Source organism: Physeter macrocephalus, chromosome 7, assembly GCF_002837175.3.
Source record: "Physeter macrocephalus isolate SW-GA chromosome 7, ASM283717v5, whole genome shotgun sequence".
NCBI lineage: Eukaryota > Metazoa > Chordata > Mammalia > Artiodactyla > Physeteridae > Physeter > Physeter macrocephalus.
The window spans coordinates 61,432,938-61,452,242 of NC_041220.1; the positions used below are offsets into that span (position 1 = coordinate 61,432,938).

The 19,305-nt window shown below is 38.2% G+C and overlaps 1 protein-coding gene across 1 annotated transcript in view; it reads right to left on the reverse strand.

Annotated features, from left to right (window-relative positions):
• ARHGAP24 (Rho GTPase activating protein 24) overlaps positions 1-19,305 on the reverse strand; it is a 509,262-nt gene that overhangs the window by 408,868 nt on the left and 81,089 nt on the right. The window contains exon 2 of the mRNA XM_055086016.1: positions 11,285-11,484. Within this exon, the coding sequence (XP_054941991.1) occupies positions 11,285-11,464 (180 nt within the window). The 5' untranslated portion in view covers positions 11,465-11,484. The remainder of the gene's footprint in view (positions 1-11,284; positions 11,485-19,305) is intronic.

A 19,305-nucleotide genomic window follows, 5' to 3' on the forward strand; every position in this document is an offset into this window, starting at 1 on the left:
ATATATGTATATGCATAGCTGATTCACTTTGTTGTAAAGCAGAAACTAACACACCATTGTAACACACCATTGTAAAACAGTTATACTCCAATAAAGATGTTTAAAAATAAATAAATAAAATAAAAGAGTCATGTACCACAATGTTTATTGCATCTCTATTTACAGTAGCCAGGACATGGAAGCAACCTAAGCGTCCATCAACAGATGAATGGATAAAGAAGACGTGGCACATATATACAATGTAATATTACTCAGCATTAAAAAGAAATGAAATTGAGGTGTTTGTAGTGAAGTGGATGGACCTAGAGTCTTTCATACAGAGTGAAGTAAGTCAGAAAGAGAAAAACAAATACCGTATGCTAACATATATATATGGAAACTAAAAAAATAAAAAATAAAATAAACAAATAAAGGTTCTGATGAACCTAGGGACAGGACAGGAATACAGATGCAGACATAGAGTATAGACTTGAGGACATGAGGAGGGGGAAGGGTAAGCTGGGATGAAGTGAGAGAGTGGTATGGACATATATACACTACCAAATATAAAATAGATAGCTAGTGGGAAGCAGCTGCATAGCACAGGGAGATCAGCTCAGTGCTTTTTGACCACCTAGAGGTGTGGGATAGGGAGGATGGGTGGGAGACTCAAGAGGGAGGAGATATGGGGATATATGTATATGTATAGCTGGTTCACTTTGTTATAAAGCAGAAACTAACACACTATTGTAAAGCACTTATACTCCAATAAAGATGTTTTTAAAAAATGAATAAATAAACCAAGCGTGAGGCTTGAGTGTTAAATTAGATTGGAATTTAATAATTAAAAATGGCTGGCATATTTTCTCAAAAGGTTAAACATAGAGTTGCTGTATATCCCATCAATTCCAGTTCTATGTATATAACCAAGAGAAATGGAAACATATGTCTATACAAAAACTTGTACTCAAATGCTCATAGCAGCATTATGCATAGTATCCCCAGAGTGGGAAACAACCAAAATGTTTGTCAGCTGGAGAATGAATATATATAAAATGTGGCATATCGAGACAAGTGAATATTATTAGGCCATATAAGGAAATGAACTACTAATACATGCTACAATATGGATGAACCCTGAAAATATGCTAAGGGAAAGAAGCCAAAATTCGGAAAGTAAGATTAACAATTCATGTATCTAGGGTTGCTTCCTTTTACACAAAAAGCGATCAAAACATTTTGTAAATTATAATTTATGTAGTTTACAATTGATAAATAGTCTCTGAATGAATGAACATATGGTAATAACACTAGAAAACAGAGAGCATCTGGATTTACGCAGGATAAAGCTAAAGAAGAATGGCCAGAAAGATTGAGTGCTCAAAAGAAACCTGAAAGAAAATGAATAGCAAATAGCTGTGAAATACTTCATACACCAGGGGAAGAAAATGTAGCCATTTAAAATATATTACTCTAAGCACTAAAAATATAAATATTCAAATTATATTTTCAACCATTAATTTTTTTCCCTACATTCTCTTCTCCACTAGTTGGGATAATGGAAATAGACCTAAACTTATGCTAATGAGATAGCATATGAATTATCTGGTTCTGTCTATTGAATTACATCACAAATAAAAAAGCCTTCAGTCAATATGAGTAAATGTTAGAAGCAGAACTCAAGGAATTCAACTCCAGTAGATTTCTCTCCAAATTGTTGTTGAGGAAAAAGTGCTGTGTGTGAGATGAGAAAACTAGGGCTGCCTCTCTCTGGGATGGTACAGAAAGAATCCTTCAGGACTCCTTGGCTGTCCTCATAATCATTTTGATAAGCTCTGAAGGGGCCCCAAAAGTAATTTAAACAAAGAGAGAAGACATATTGCAAAGGTTAGCATATTTTTTTTGAGAATCTTTCCATTTGAGTTCAGTGTATTGGCAGCATAGATCACAAGTGAAAACAAGTTATCTTCTGCTCTGAAGTTAGCATTACTTACGTGGGCTGGTCATCTACCATTCCCATTGTTACACAATTAATAAAGTATATATTATGGTTCCTGATTTCTAAACTGCTGTGTCAGGGTATCCTGATGGTAAAAGATGGTAAAAATGATGATGATGATGATGGTAGTGGTGGTGGTGGTAACGATAGTCAATATTTACTGAGTGCTTGATATGTGGCCACATATTGTAAAAGTAGTCTAGAAATGTCATTTCATGTATGCTAACAACTACTTATTAGATAAGTATTATTATTACTCACATTTTACATATGTGTAACTTACCCAAGTAAACAACAAGTAACTCACCCAAAGCCTATCGCTAGTGATCGAGTCTAGGCTGAACACAGGGAGTCTGATCCTAGAACCTGTATACAAAACAACTGGGCTGGGACTTCCCTGGTGGCACAGTGATTAAGAATCTGCCTGCCAATGCAGGGGACACAGGTTCAATCCCTGGTCCAGGAAGATCCCACATGCCGCGGAGCAACTAAGCCCGGAGCCACAACTACTGAAGCCCGCGCGCCTAGAGCCCATGCTCGGCAACAAGAGAAGCCACCGCAATGAGAAGCCCCCGCACCACAAGGAAGAGTAACCCCCGCTCACCGCAGCTAGAGAAAGCTGGCGCGCAGCAACAAAGACTCAGTGCGGACAAAAAAAAAAAAAAAAAAAAAAAAAAAAAAAGCAAACAAAAAAAACTGGGCTCAACCGCTTTCCAGAGAAATGACCACGCTGGACAGAGTCAATTCTAGAGGAAATTATGACAATGAAATCTCTCACACTGATCCTTCTCGCCACAATGCCCATCCATCAGTTTCCTTTCGTCCAAGACGTACTTTGCTGCTCTTCCATACCAAGTACCCTCTCCAGCAGCAACAGATTTTCTCAGCTCTTCCTCCTACAGTCAAAAGTGACTGATTACCATGGTTCATAGTAAGGTAACAATGGATGATAGAAGACCAAGTGTTTGTGGCATAGTTGCCTTTCAAAAATTTTTCCAGGGCTTCCCTGGTGGCGCAGTGGTTGAGAGTCCGCCGGCCGATGCAGGGGACGCGGGTTCGTGCCCTAGTCCGGGAAGATCCCACATGCCGCGGAACGGCTGGGCCCGTGAACCATGGCCGCTGAGCCTGCGCGTCCGGAGCCTGTGCTCCGCAACGGGAGAGGCCACAACAGTGGGAGGCCCGCGTACCACCAAAAAAAAAAAAAAAAAATTTTTTTTTCCAGAAATTATTGCACAATACAAAATAATGAACAATAGGAACACCAGACAGAGTTGCAGGACTGTCAGAGGAGGCCTTTTTGGATAGGTGAGCATTTTGGATTCCTTCACAGTGAGCTATACATAGAATAAGCCCTGTTTTCACTGTTTAGCTCTAAATCCAGTAAACCAAGAAAAATAGGCACATAAAAGCAAGGGAAGAATCACTGCTTGTCTTCTTTCTTAGGTGCTGAAATACCCAGCCATTATCAATTCTCCAACAATCTACCGAAGGACCATGACCTACACCTTTAATTCTGCCACATATATCAACCCAACTGCTTGTAATAAAGTTATGTTCTCCTTCCATTCTCAGGTTAAATATATATTCTTTTGAAAAAAGTCTCCCTGAACCTTGAAGTGGTTATAGGTGCCCCTCCCGTGGCTTCCTAATGGTTCTCTATACTTTCCTTATTTAAATACTCATTACACTGTATGGTAACTGCAATTGTCCATAACAGCCACGGGAATTGAGCACCACCTTCATGGATATTTAGCATTATTTGTCTCTGTGGCAGAGACTGCTAACTCTTTTTTCATACCCACGTTGTTCTCTGCTCCCAGGATAAAGCTAGGCTGCATGCCCAGCCTCCTGTGCAGTTAGGAATGATCATGTGACTCAGTTCTATCGAACAGAATGCAAAGAGAAGTGATGAGAGCCACTATTAGTCCACCTAATCCTTCTATGCAGTACTCTATTTTATACTGCCTTCTAGGTGACTGGGAAGGAAATGACCCCATGATGAATTTTGAAGCCAAAAGTTAAAATGGCAAAATCACTGGCAGCTTAAGTTTCTAAACAGTTTTTTGAAGCAGACCTCCCCACTTACCTAGAATCACTTTGGACCTTCACCTGAGAAAGAAATAAGCTTCTTCCTTTTAAATCTTCTTTTTTTTTGCGTGGGGGGGGTCTATCTTTTTATACCAACAGTTATAGCATCTTTTTATTTCTTAGAATCTAGCATAATAACTACAGGTACACTCGAAATCTATAAATATGTGTTGAAAAAAATGAAATGAATGAATGATTAGGGTGAACATCTCAAGAAATAAACTCTTTTTGTCAAACTAATATTATAAAAATAGCTAACATTTATTTTATGCTTACTATATGCTACTGCTTTCTAAGATTCTTTCCATAAATTATCTCATTTAAACCTCTTAACAATGTTATGAGGTAGATGCTACTATTATTCCATTGCACAGATTAGTAAACTGAAGCTTAAACCAGCTTAATCACTACCTAGTGTATCATAGTTATTTGGTAGATGAATCAAGATTCAACCCAAACAATGTAACTCAAAAGCCTATGTTTTTAACCACAATGTAATAAATAAATACCATGCCTAGGTGACTTCCATAAGCAATAAAGAATTATTCAACAAATAGCAGAATTAAATATTTTATATTAATAACACTATCTTTTGATATAATTTCTACGAAAGAGCTAAGAGTTCCTAAAAATTTATGATGACACACAATACCTTTTTTTTTTTTTTTTTTGCGGTACGCGGGCCTCTCACTGTTGTGGCCTCTCCCATTGCGGAGCACAGGCTCCGGACGCGCAGGCTCAGCGGCCATGGCTCACGGGCCCAGCCGCTCCGCGGCATGTGGGATCTTCCCGGACCGGGGCACGAACCCGTGTCCCCTGCATCGACCGGCGGACTCTCAACCATTGCGCCACCAGGGAAGTCCCACAATACCTTCTTATGTGTCTTTTTAAATGTCAAAAGACTTAGATGTTACATAGAAAGTCAGTTATAGATTTGTAGCTGAAATTCAAGTTTCAAGGTTTCTAGTATTATTATTATTTTTTGACTGTGCCGTGCGTCATGCAGGATCCTTGACCAAGGATCGAACCCTTGCCCACTGCATTGGGAGCACAGAATCTTAACCACTGGGCCACCAGGGAAGTGCCTACAGTATTATTTTAAATACGCAATTGGGGTTTTGGCTGCTTCTGGCTCATATACTTTATATTTTTTAATATTTATTTATTTATTTTTGCTGCGCTGGGTCTTAGTTGTGGCACGCGGGATCTTCATTGCAGCATGAGGGATCCTTAGTTGCGGCATGAGGGATCTTTTTTAGTTGCAGCATGCGTACTTCTTAGTTGTAGCATGTGCACTTCTCACTTGCGGCATGTGAACTCTTAGTTGCGGCATGCATGTGGTATCTAGTTCCCCAAACAGGGATCGAACCCGGACCACCTGCATTGGGAGCGTGGAGTCTTATCCACTGGACCATCAGGGAAGTCCCCTGGCTCATATACTTTAACAGAGAACAGCAGTTGCCTTAGAGATCTCTAGATTTCATTAACTCACAAGTTTCATTAAATATATAAAATTAGAGCTTACTCTTAAATCGGTAATCAATTTTTGCACATTTAGAGGTCAGACCTCAGGTTATAATTCACTGAAAATCACTTTGTTCTCTAAGTTAAGCAAATCCATTGTGATCTAATACAGTGTCATCTTCATCATGTCCAGAAAAACCCTCCCCACACAAGTGGATCAATATCTGTTGTACAAAGTCTAGACTAGATTAATTGGGTTAGTGCCTGTTTGGATTTTAGTCATTTTATCAGGAGTGTTAGACTGGCTTCTAAAAATCAATGCTTCCTGGTGTCAAGTTCTAGTACCCAGGGTATGTTAGAGACATTCACTAGTATGGCCGAACTTGAGACTTGGTTATTATTTAAGTAATAATATACTTCAGGATAGAAATTTTAAAAATGGTTCCAAAAAAGTACTAGGAATTTATCACTAAATTCATTTAACAAAATCTATATAACTGTCATTTTTAGGATAGCTATAATAATCATACTTTATCTATAACTCAGCTGCTTACCCCATGTTATAGTATCTGTAACTAAAGCCACAGTCATTTGTCATGATTATTAATGAAAAATAGGCAAACAATACTGTCACAAACTTAGTTTAAATCTGTTTTAAAACATTTTTCATAGCTACCCAAAAGTCCTAGGGGTAAGCAGGGTAGATGGAAGACTTTTTTAAAAATAAATTCTTCTGTACAGTATAATTTTAAACTTTTTTCTGTATGTAAATAGAACTTTATTTTAAAGATTAAAATAGAAAAAATATTAAACAAAAATTGAAAAATTACAGTACTATAGGATGTTTACAGTAGTGTTCTATGAGTAACAAATAAAGAATGCATTAGTGTGTGTTCAAAATTGGCTACATACATCACTTTTCCGTGTTTGTTTTTTCAGAAACAATGAAAATCAACTTTATTTTTAAATCTGTTCTAAATAAAATCTGTATCCATGTAATTGCAAACGCTGTAGAAAATGGTTTCTGGAGAGAGTTTCAGCCTAGATGAACTGAAGTTTCATTTTTAAAAGTAAAGGATACTAAAGATTTTAGTTTGATGTATATTAAATATAAAGCAGTTACATTTTGAGATAGACCTCCAATATATTGCCAGGAGAACCCTGGCTACAGGCTGGAAAGTCTTGTTTACAAACCAGGCACTGTCCCCAGAGAAAGAAGAAACTAGAGGTGCTTTTGCCTTTTGCTAAAGAAGAAAATACAAGTGTCAGTTTAGAGACTAAGTTCCCAAACTTGCACAGGTTGTGGAATATTTGGGAAGCAAGGTGCAATTTGAATAAGAATATGAAACATCAATATTAGGTTCAAATAATTAAGTTTAAAATGCACTAAATCACATATATTAGGTTCTAGTAGACATGAAGATAGACAATACAGATGGAAGAAAAACTTAACTGAGAAAATTACATTTATTAACATAGGTTTTCAACATATTAGGTATTATGGATTGAATTGGGCCCCCCCCCAATTCACATTAAAGACCTAACCCCGCCCTGTGACTGTATTTGGGGCCTTTAAGGTTAAATGATGCCATAATGATGGGGCTATCTGATAGGACTCATGTCCTTTTAAGAGGAAGAGACACCAGGGCTCTCTCACTCTCCTGTGTACAAAGCAAAGGCCTTGTGAGGACACAGAGGGAAGGCAGTTGTCTACAAGCCAGGAAGAGAGGCTTCACCTGAAACCAACACTGGAAGCATCTTGATCTTGGACTTCCAACCTCTAGAACTCTGAGAAAATTAATTTCTGTTGTTTAAGCGCCCCTGTCTATGGTATTCTATTACGGCAGCCAGAGGAGACATCAGGAAACAGCCGCCATTATTCCTTTCTAACAGGGTAGTGTGGTTTTGCATCTTGAGTAGCTCAGGTGTTTTGGAAAGAGCTTCCCATTACCTACCTGAGAATCCAGCCTCTTTGTGTGACATACACATCCATTTTTGCTGTGGCCCCACCGATCTCTCTAAGCCCATTTCTTGTCATTTTGCTGCCCTCACGATATGGAGCTATTTATAGATATCTATTCTACAACTCTATATCTTTCCTCTGGTCTGAATTCCTTTCCCCAATTTATGTACCTGGAAAACTCCCACCAACCTTCAGCACCCCAGGTAAGGGTCACCTCTTGCTTTGCACAGCCTCCCCCAACTCCTCTAGCCAGTCACCCCTCACTCCCTGGTACTAATTGTATCTGTGTTTTCTGAGCACTCAGTGCTTACATGGTAGCCTGTCACAATTATAATTTTGTTTACATGTTTCTCCCAACAGATGTGCAGTTTTTAATAACAAGGATAATGATGGAGTTTGACTCTCTTTATTGAGTTGAGAAACTCAGAGAAAGTTTCACTAAAATAAATTAAGAGCCTCTTTCTAGGACAGGAGGGACACACATTTCAAGGGTTTTAATACTTTCATTTAAGAAATACTATTAAAAGAGAGGAAAACCAATGCAGATTAAGTTAACTGAACATTTTCAGCTGGTTAGGAATGCTTAGAAGAGTGAAGATTTTTTTCATTTCATTAGTGATGCTTCCTCCAGTATTACTGAAATAGCCCTCATCAAAATATATGAAGGTCAAGGGCATTCTTATGCTTGAAAGTGCCAATAGTGAAAACAGTACTTCTGACTGGAAGCAAATCTAAAAAAAAGTTGAGGATTTGTGAGCAGGCAAGAGCCTAAACTGAAGGAACACTGGATCAGGAGCAAGGAAATCTGATTTTTCAGTTCATCATCTGCTACTCATTAACAGTATCCCTTGGCTGATACACACACACACACACACACACACACACACACACACACGTACCCTTTATCTATAAAATGAGGGGTTTTATAACAACTAAATTTTTTCCCGGTTTAACATTTTTCAGGATGTTCAATTGTTCTTCATCGAATTCTTAGGGTTATTCTATAATATATCACTACAGGATTTATTTAATGTGATTTAAACTTCATTATTTTAAATACAGGTTATGATTTTGATACATGAAGCTGAGGATAGTCAGTACTACTGACAGCACATGGTCCTGGCCCAACCCTGCTTGGCTAGAGATATATTTTACTGAATCACTCACCAACTCATCCAAAAATGTGCTGCAGCACTTACAATGTGTCAGGCATCTATGCTCACTTAAAGTAAGAAATTAATCCATTCATGGGAAAATACATGGTCCTTTCAAATTCCAAAGTGTCCTCTGATATAGGAACTGCTGGGTTTTCATCTGATTCTGTGCTCACATGTCTAAACATCAGGGTAAAAGGTTAAAATTTAAAAGTACTATGTCAAAATTCCTGGTGCTTGTACTGTCATAAAAGATGATCAAAAAAAAGAATAATAATTCGAAGTTATTCACCCCAAACTATTAGTGCTTTATTAACAGCAAATCTTTAACAAGTAATAAGTAGAAGAAAAATTAAGAAACCTTTTTTGGAGGTGGGGGGAATGATTGTAGTCTATGCTTGGTTTGTGTAAGAATTAGTATTTTCTTGTCAATATAACTATTTTGTTAATTTCAGTCATTATAAGTCTACAAATACTAGTGACATACTAATATCAAAATATTACTTAACTTAGAAATATTATGAATGAAAGTAATTTTCACTTTGAGGCAGAGTTTCATTTGAATTAATCAGAAGTTTTTGCATCTTCTTATTTATATTTCCAACTTTTTGTCAAAATAACTACATTGCACTGAATACTATTTGTGACTGTAGATCTTCTAAGAAATTCCACAGAGGACAGTAGCCAAGGCAATTTGATAATATCCTCTTTTAACAGTTTAGAGGGGTCATGTGCATATTCTCTGACATCTACAATTTCTCAAATTTTAGAAATATTGAGCTCGAGCTTGACCCATTGTATCCTATCTTCATTACTAGAAGGTACGCTGAGCTCACCAAAGAGTCAAAACGTTTGTTCAGTTTCCTTTCAATTCTCTAGCCACTCAGCCCCTGAAACCTCTGTTTGCTCCCCTAATCCCTTGTTTAGGTTCTAGATGAGACCTAATTAATCATTTGATTTGTACCCATTCTGTTTAACAACCCAGTCCACCCAAATCACGCCAGAACAAGAGTTCACAGGATAAAATATTGAATATTACTCATACTTCTGTTTTATTGAATACGGTCCTCTATATCACAGTTTCCATACTGGATCCCCCACATTCTACATTTTTTCACATTAACCTCAGTTTGGTAAAAATGATTTTATGTTCAGGATAATACCTTACTGTGATATTACATAGTTTAAAACAAGGTACAAGAAAAGAACCCTAGAGTAAGAGTTAAGAAACAAAAGACTTTACTCCTTTGCCTCTGATCTCTATATGATGGGGGTCATGTTGCTTCATGTCACTAAGACACAATTTCTTCATCTATAATGATAACCCCCAATACCTCACTGGTTTGCTGTGATGAAAACCATAGCAGGTATGGAAATGCACTGTAACTCTCATGATATCAATATGGGATACTTTTATTGATTTATTTATGAGATCTTTGGCTGAGGCTATATGAACTTGGACCTAACTAGAGGCAAAATATGGCACCACTGTCTAACTTTGGGTAATATGCATTACACCTAAACATTGATTTTGTCATACTTAAGTGAGGATAATCCTACCTCACAGGATTATTGTAAGCATTTCACAAGATAACGTATATATACAAATTCTTAGTCTAATGCTTGGCCCTGGTAAAAATATGCTAAAAAAATAGCAATTTCAAAAAATGAGTAGAGTTTGTAATTTCATTGCTATCTTTATGTAATTCGATTATACTAATGAGAACTTTGTTGAATTATAATGTCTGAGGAATTTAAAATACTAAAGCAGAGCCTTGATCCAAATTCCTAATTAAATTCTTACATTTTAATACAAGGAAAATAGCCTCAAGAACATACTGTTAGGGATGTTTATGTAAACTGATCTAAAACATTTTTCTCTTATTTATATATTTTATAGATGTAGATGAAGGAAAAACACAGAAGTTATACCTCAGTTCCTATCTTCTTTCATTAATTGATAAGCAATGATCACAGCTAAGAAAGCTTGTTGTACCTACAGGGAATGATGGAGATTTTTCCTTTCTCTAATTGCAACCCAGAGATTTGTGGCTGAGAAAATAAGTAAACAAGAAAATAAAAGACCAGTAAGAAACCACAAAGAAACATAGAAACTATTCCCAGGGGACTATACTGTGTATGCTGGTTGGATGTATCAACATTGTCTGGTTTAGCACTACATCCATATTTTATGTGAGTTAGAGTGGAGGGAAGCCCCCAGAGAATTGATACTGAAGGTGTCTCAGAAATTACTTAAAATTGCATTTACAGTTTTCCTTCAAATCTTTCAACTTATTTCTGAGAAAAGGAAAGATGTTTTGGCTATAGAATATATCTTCTAGCAGATGTCCATTAACATTTCCACGTGAAGTAAGTTTGCCCGAGGGACTCAGACACTCTGTTACAGCTTTGTAAACGTCAAAATTAATATTCGACAAGTGTAATTTGTCTCTTGGCCTCAATTAGCAAATTCATCATCTTGATCCAAAGTAAACAATGAGAAAGAGTGTGAAAGATGCCAACGAAATGAAGGAGACCAGGGAGATTGGGTTGACCTCAGTCTCCATCAGTTTCTAGCAAACCCCTCTACTTCTTAGACTACTAAGCACCACAATGCTTTAATTTTCTCTTACTTACCAAGGGCTTGGTTTCATCTTCGTCTTTGAAATAATAGAGTTGATCTCCTTTGAGCACAAACCAACGGGTATGCCAAGTCTTGACAAAGCCTCCCTGCTTCCTCAGCCACCCACACTTCATGGCATTGTTCCGCCCTTGGCCTTGTTGGGGGTTCTCCATGGAGTCATTGCTCTCCTCCATTACCAAGCTGATGGACTTTCCTATTTAGCAAACAGACAACAACAACAAAAATAAGGTGCTCTGATATATTCAATTCCCTCTTAAATTACCCCTGTCCCTTAAAAAAAAAAAAAGCTGGAGGTAGAGTGAAAAATGTAAATTAACTCACATACCAAATTTCTAGAAGCAAACCACAAACCTGACAACAATATTCTTGGAGAAAACTTGGACAGAGTTCCTTGTGTCTTCCCACTCAGCTGTGAGATAATATCCCTTTTTTCCTAAGTAGAATTAAAGAATGGGAAAGTTCTAGAGATAATGGGTTAAGAAGTAATTTGGGGAAGGCAGCTATGCTCACCACTACACCACCAACTCAAGAGGCAATTTCTGAAGACAAACTAAAACCACCAACAAAAACATAACTCTCATGAAAATGGGCCTCTGTGTCTGGTGTGCACTGATTGGGGCCTGCTTGTGCAGGCCTGTGATTATTTGAGCAAACTTAGCCTGACACATGTTACAGTTTTAAGGGACTATTTTAAAAACCTCAGTGGAAGACATTTGTTTTACATATGTAAAAATTTCTCAAGATGTCTCTGCTCCCCTTTCCCCCAAAGTATCCCCTTGAGAGTTTCTTTGGCTGGTTAAGAATTAGTGCAGCTGAAAAAGCTTAAGAAAAAAAAAAAATGAAAAAACGTCCTGCTTGGCCAGTGAGTCTCTTTCAAACTTCAGGAGTGAGTGGTGTGTTCCAGTCAACTGCATGATGAAGAAAATTTCAAGGTTATTGTGAAGGAATATAAGGTCATACACACTGTCCATACAAAGCAAATTAATTTATCATAGAGGAAATATTAATCTACAGGTGAGAGGCTAAACCACCACAGTAAGAAGGTGGCTTTTGGGAGAGCCAGGGACAAGTGGTTAAGAACAAAAGACATTTTCCTGTCCTGAAGGCTTCCTGCAGGTTCTTGCCAATGTTTATTCCTAAGCACTTTTTCAGAAAGTGAAAACTACACTTTTACCCTTGTATCTTTCATGAGGATATAAGGATACAGATTAATTAATAAAACATAGATTACTCCTGTTCTGGTGTATTCACGCACAAAGCTTCTATTTTTTCAGCAAGATTCCAGAAAACAAGCTGTCTTTCTATCTAGTCTTTATTTTCACTACTAATTTTTCAATTAATTTATGTGTACACAATCCTAGTTATAAATTCCATGAAGTTTCGACTGTCAGCCCTTGGCTGTTACATTTCTTCCTTGAAGGTACACGGTTAAACCTTGGACTTCTGGTTTCTTTGAATTTAGTCCTGCCCTTCCAGTTACAGGGAAGAAGCAGAGCTAAATACATCTTATTTTGACCATTTCAACCATCCTCTCAGGAGTTTTGCCTCTTCCATTGGCATGCATTCTAATCTAGCTCCATCCTTGCTTTTATCATCATCTCTTCAACCTACTTTTAAGCTTCAAGTAGGTCACTTGACTGCCGTCTATCTCATTCAATATCCACTTTTTCCTTTCTTATCCTGAAACATCCTTCTGATGAACAGGCCCTCATCTCTACAAAACATCTTGAAACTTCCTTCTCTCCATAGGGCATTCCTATGGCCATCACCGCTCACTGCAGGAAACAGTCTCCCATCGTGTGTGTGTGCATGTGTGTGACCAGACTGGATCATGCCTGATGCTTCAAGTTTGTTATGCCCTTAGGGCAGGAACTTTCATCTCTTTTCTTTCACAGTACTTGACCTAGTATAAAGAGCCAAGTAAATCTCACTTTAAATGAATAATAAATGCTGTATCATAATTTAGATAATAAGTATGCTTACTAGACCACTCTAAATAATGTTTTTTGGTTTCCCGGTGTTTAAATTGTTCACATCTACAAAACTTGCTATCTCATCATTACCTATTTATTCTTTAACCAAATATATTAACTTAAAAAATTGAATAAGCCCTTAAAACAATCCAACATACATCCACTTGCACACACACAAATCTAGAATTCATTGCACAACAAATTTTTTCTTTGCAGTCCTTCTTTTCTTCCCTCTCATATTAATGCTTTCCATTAAATTTGAAAAATCTCCTCTAAAAGGTTTCAAGGTAAATATCAACCTACCATCAATAATATAAAAAATACAAGTGTCCAATTCCACATTTGTCTACTATCAATCCTTAGTAAAAAAATGTGTGCACATTTGAACATGGTTTATGATTCTTCTTGCATGTGTTGTTTATAAGCCTAGTGAAACCAATGACAGCATCACTCACTGAACTGCTGGCTATAATGCCCATATTTTCATGACTTTAGAATGCAACAGAAAGTGTTTTAATAGTACTAATTGTAACAATTCATTAAAACAGAAATGAAAACAGATTGTATGATATCCCTAAGGGAAAATAATACCACAATTTTTGCTGGTTGAGTAAAGTTAAGTTTTACTAAGATAACCATAATTTTTATAGAGGAGTCTTGATATTTCTTCAAAAATCAAATGCTTCAAATTCTACCCTTCATCTTTAAAATAAGGATGTTGGACTGGATGATTTCCAGCTATGGTCCCTTCTTACACCCTGAAATCTACCATCTCTGTAATTCCATAAGCATAAGGACACCAGATATCCACAACACTTACTACAATGTCTGGCATATGGTGAAGCTCAATCAATGTTTGATGAATTAATAAATTTTGCAATAGGTTTGGTGCTAGAGATCTAAAAGTGAACATGATCTCCCTCTGAAACCTGATCTTGCCCAACACCCAATCTTAGTAAAGGCTACCATGATATGCCCAGTTTGGAAAAAAAAAAAGTGATCATTTTAGATTCCTGATTCCGCCTCACCCTGAATATCAAATGTACCTGTAAATTCAGAAGATACCTCCAAAAAATATTTCAAATCTATCCAGTTGATTCCATCTCCATCGCCACTCTATTACCCAAGCCACCATTGTCTTTGACTGGATGATTCTGATAGCCCTCCAACTGGTCTCATTGCTTCCATTTTTAACCACAAAAACAATGAAACATGCTCACACGTTTCATTCTCCACAAAATAGCCAAAGTGAGCTTTCAAAAATTAAATCAGATGATTCTCTACTCTTAAATTTTTGATTGGTTTCCATTGTACTTATATTAAAATCTAGAGTCTTAACCATGGCATACAAGGTTCTGAATCATCTGACACCCATTTACTGATCTAATCTAATCTCATACCATCACCTCCTCATTTCCCCCCACGACACACACACACACACACACACACACACACACACACACACACACTTTAAAGCTCTGATGCAGTAACACCAGGTTACTTTCAGTTCTGGAAACATCCAAGCTCCTTTATGCCTGGAGTTTTGGGGTTTTTTTTTGTTTGTTTGTTTTTTCCGGTACGCGGGCCTCTCTCTGTCGTGGCCTCTCCCGTTGCGGAGCACAGGCTCCGGACGCGCAGGCTCAGCGGCCATGGCTCACGGGCCTAGCCGCTCCGCGGCATGTGGGATCTTCCCGGACCGGGGCATGAACCCACGTCCCCTGCATCGGCAGGCGGACTCTCAACCACTGCGCCACCAGGGAAGCCCATGCCTGGAGTTTTGATGCTTGCTGATCTCTGCCTAGGCTGCTCTGCCTCATGCTCTTTACATGGCCCACCCCTTCTCACTCTTTAAGTCTCAGCCTAAAACCTACCTCCTCCAACCACCATTACGAACCTCCAACCACCATTACGAATCATCTAGTGAATTAGTTCCCCTCTTGTTATTCTCCATCTCTGAATTCTGTCCTCTGTCTTCCTGACACTTCTCTAAATTGCTGTTTCTTTAGCTGTTTATTGCTGATCACCCCTGCAGGATCCCATACGCTTCAACAGGTCAAGAACTTGCTTCTCCTCACTGCAGTATATCCAGTGCTTACTTGGTACTCAGCAAACAATTGTTGAATCAAGGAATGAAGCTATGTAACAATCACAATAGAATTTCTACAAAGAATACTTTGGAAAGTTGTGAATTTCCATTTAATGCCTTAAAGAAGATGGTCTACCTTAAGAACTTGATTTTTTTTCCTCCTTTGACACAGGACACTTCAATTAGCATGCAAATTGTTCTTAAACACAATGTTAAAATCATAAAACTTAAGTGAACCTGAAATTGCCCTTTCTGAGGAAATTCAAAACTGCACCTCTTAGCTTTGGCAGGAAATACATGTAATCAATTCTGGTTTTGCATGAAGGAAAGTATGGTTCGCTCACTCAGATTCTCAGAGAATGTTTTAACTGAATCTCCACTGGGAAAGTACTTTCCCATGGTCAGGCCGTGGCAGCTGGGTTGTATATGAGATGCCAGTAGGACCATCCACCTCAGTGTTTAGCAAAGCAGCAAAACAGTAACATAAATAAATGGTTACTCTAAACTAAAACAAAAGCAGAATTAAGTTAACTTGTGTATTCACAGTCTTAATGATAGCTACTGTACCATGCCGGAGCTCAAAAAGATCCCATCATTTGATGGGCTAACAGATTTAAATTATTTTCCAGGGATGGAAACTGGTTTGTACATCTACTCGTATAGTACTTTTTTGCAACCAGATGAGCTAGGAACACATGCTGCGAGTATTACATGGTGAGATCAGAAATGAAATTCATGCTCTTAACAGAATTTTCTAGAAGTCCAACAGCCACATGCATAGGTATTGATATTTGTAACTTTGTTTCAACAAAGAACCTATAAACAGGCACATAAACAAAGATGTATCTAAATAGAATGCCATATGCCATACAGTTGCCATGTGTTCGAATTTACCTACAAGGTGACAATGTTCAGCAAACGCAAGAGAACGGCAAAGGAGGAGGAAGCTAGAGGGAAAGAGGAGGAGAGAGAACAACTTAAACAGCGTTCCACCACAATGCCTCCTTTACACTCAATGAACATGTGCTCCCACATATGTGGGACTAGCGGGAGGTGCATTTTTACAGCCAGCATCAGCTCCCTCAGCTCTGGTGGGGAGAGTATCGCACCACACACACGTGATCCCAGAGCTTCAGAGTACACACGATTTCACACCACATGGCTGCTCAACACAAATAAACTATTCCAGTTGTTTAAAGAACAGTGATCTGTTCTGTTGCTAGGAGAGAAAACAAATACAAAACTGGCAGAGTTGGTAAAATACTGCAACTTGTGAGCAATTTGTGTAACTTTCAAGAGTCATTTTGTTCACATCCAATTGTCACCTTTTGTGTTGACGGTGGAACCTAACTCCTTTGTAAAATGAATGTGATTGCACTGTACATGATGTATAACTACAGAGGGCCAATATTTACCTGAATTCTAACCCTTTTCTTATTAAAAAAAAAACTGTTCTGTATCTGTTGCTAACATGCTGGTTTGACAAGCAGTAGTACATTTTATTGAGCTGTACGCCTAAATGCTAGCATATAGCCTTTCTATAGGTAATGGTTCACACCACAAAAACACACACAGGGAATTATATAGTATGTGTGCATGTGTGTATATATTCATTCATATGTGTGAATGCAAGTGTGTGTACACATATATGCATACATGTGTGTATGAACATGCATGAGTGTGTGTATGTGGGTATATACACATTGTGTGTGTCTTCTCCCTAGAGAAAACCCTTAAAAGGCAACATATTTGTTAAGATTCTTTTCTCATTTTTTAAAATACTAAGTTCCATGCCACTGGAAGACATGTAAGGATATTCCTGCTGATCTGATATTCTTTGATGAAGCAAAGAACATAAAAGAGCTTTGCCATACGAGGTTCACTGAACAAACTGGTCGTGGTATACTACTGTCAACCTATGAAGTTATATTTTTATTTTTATTTTTTACCAGAACATTTCTTTAATAACTGCAATTATCTGCCTGATTAGAACTTAAAACTCTTGTAAAATTCTAAATATTTAAATAATTTCAGGCCTGATTTCTCTCTCTCTCTCTCTCATTCCCCAAGCAGGCACTAAGGAAAGGCCATATGAACACACAGCTAGAAGGTGGCCATCTGCAAGCCAGGAAGAAAGCGTTACCAGAACGTGGCCCTGCTAGTACCTTGATCTCAGACTTCCAGCCTCCAGAACTGTGAGAAAATAAATTTCTGTTGTTTCAGCCATCCAGTCTACGATATTTTTTTATGGCAGCCAGAGCAGACTAAGACAATGTACATTTACAAAAAATGTGCACGAAAATATTTAAAGAATTACGTCTTAGTAGCCTAAGTAACCGCTAACTAAAGAAAACTGATGAGTGAAAAACAGTGCACTTTCTGTACCTCACTCTCTACCACACCACCTCTCCACTGGAAGAATGAAACAAACTGTGATACCTACAATGGAATCAGCACTCTAGATCCCATATTGCAGTGGATCTAGTGGAGATTGTTTTAGCTCCAAGATAAATTCCAGGAGGCCAAATATGTTTTCAGGAAGGAATAGAATTTTTAAAAATACTTTGAAAGGGTTTTCCACACTTGGTTGTTCTCACTGTGTGATTAACTTCTATTAATCCTTCAGCTCCTCCATGGAGGCTTCCCTAGAACCACTGCTGTCCCCAGTCTGGATGTTCCCCTTCCACAAGTTCCCATGTCACTGTGAACATAGCCTTTGTCACATGTGGCCATATGCTTATTACTGTTCAGTCTTCTACACCAAAACTCTTGGAGGATATGGGCTCCCTGATCCCCCACACCAGCATATACTAAATACTCAAAGGTTTGTTGAATAAATGGAAGGGAATGAGGAATGAATGAATAAGCAAATGCATCGGTCAGTCTTTGGGGCCTAAGAAAATGGACCTCAGAGGCCTCAAGGCTCCCCAGAGTGCAGTGCAAAAATCCTAAACCATTTGATGTTATAGACACCAATGAAAGGACTTCAGTCCAAATTCTCCCGTCTAAATACAACCCTTTAAGTTTTTAGTGGCTTAAAGCTAAACCAAACTTCAGAAACTGTTGAGCAAAGAGAAATCCCATTTGTCTCACTGGGATTATAACTCGAGTTAAAAATAAGGAAACAGGGCTTCCCTGCTGGCGCAGCGGTTGCGCGTCCGCCTGCCGATGCAGGGGAACCGGGTTCGCGCCCCGCTCTGGGAGGATCCCACATGCCGCGGAGCGGCTGGGCCCGTGAGCCATGACCGCTGAGCCTGCGCGTCCGGAGCCTGTCCTCCGCAACGGGAGAGGCCACAGCAGAGGGAGGCCCGCATACCACCAAAAAAAAAAAAAAAAAAAAAAAGGAAACATTTCTTCTTAAAACTGAAGAGTTTAAGTGTGACTTAATGGGATGAACCATTTGAAAAAAAGTTTAAATATTTACTTTGTTTTTGTTGTATGTTTAATGCCTCAGACTTTGTAGAGAGAACCTGCTCCTTCTTAAGGAGGTTTTAATTCAACAGGGAGAAAAGTATTTCAATATATATTTAGATGTGTTCCCCCACCACCACATCAGTATCTGAGGGATTAGTAAAAAAAAAAGAAAACCACTGGAATTCCCAAGGCTGATAACCTGAGTAGAAATAAAAATCAAATCAAAACAAATGCTTTACCATTGATGGAATTGAGAGAAATGACAGATACATGGCAAGAGTGCAGCTACTCTTAAGCTCATGACAGCCATTATTAATTAATCACAGTTCTCCTTCCTGAGGGACCTAGATGCACCTCCAGATGGCTTCTCAATACAGCACTCCAGACAGTCACAACAAATCAATCATATATGAAAAGGAGAGAGAGACTCTTCGTTACTTTGATTCTGTAAATAAACCAAGAACTGAAAATACCCCCCTAACAGAAAATAGAAACTCAGGTGCTCCCCGAGAGAGATTGCCATTTGAAATGAGAAAAAAAA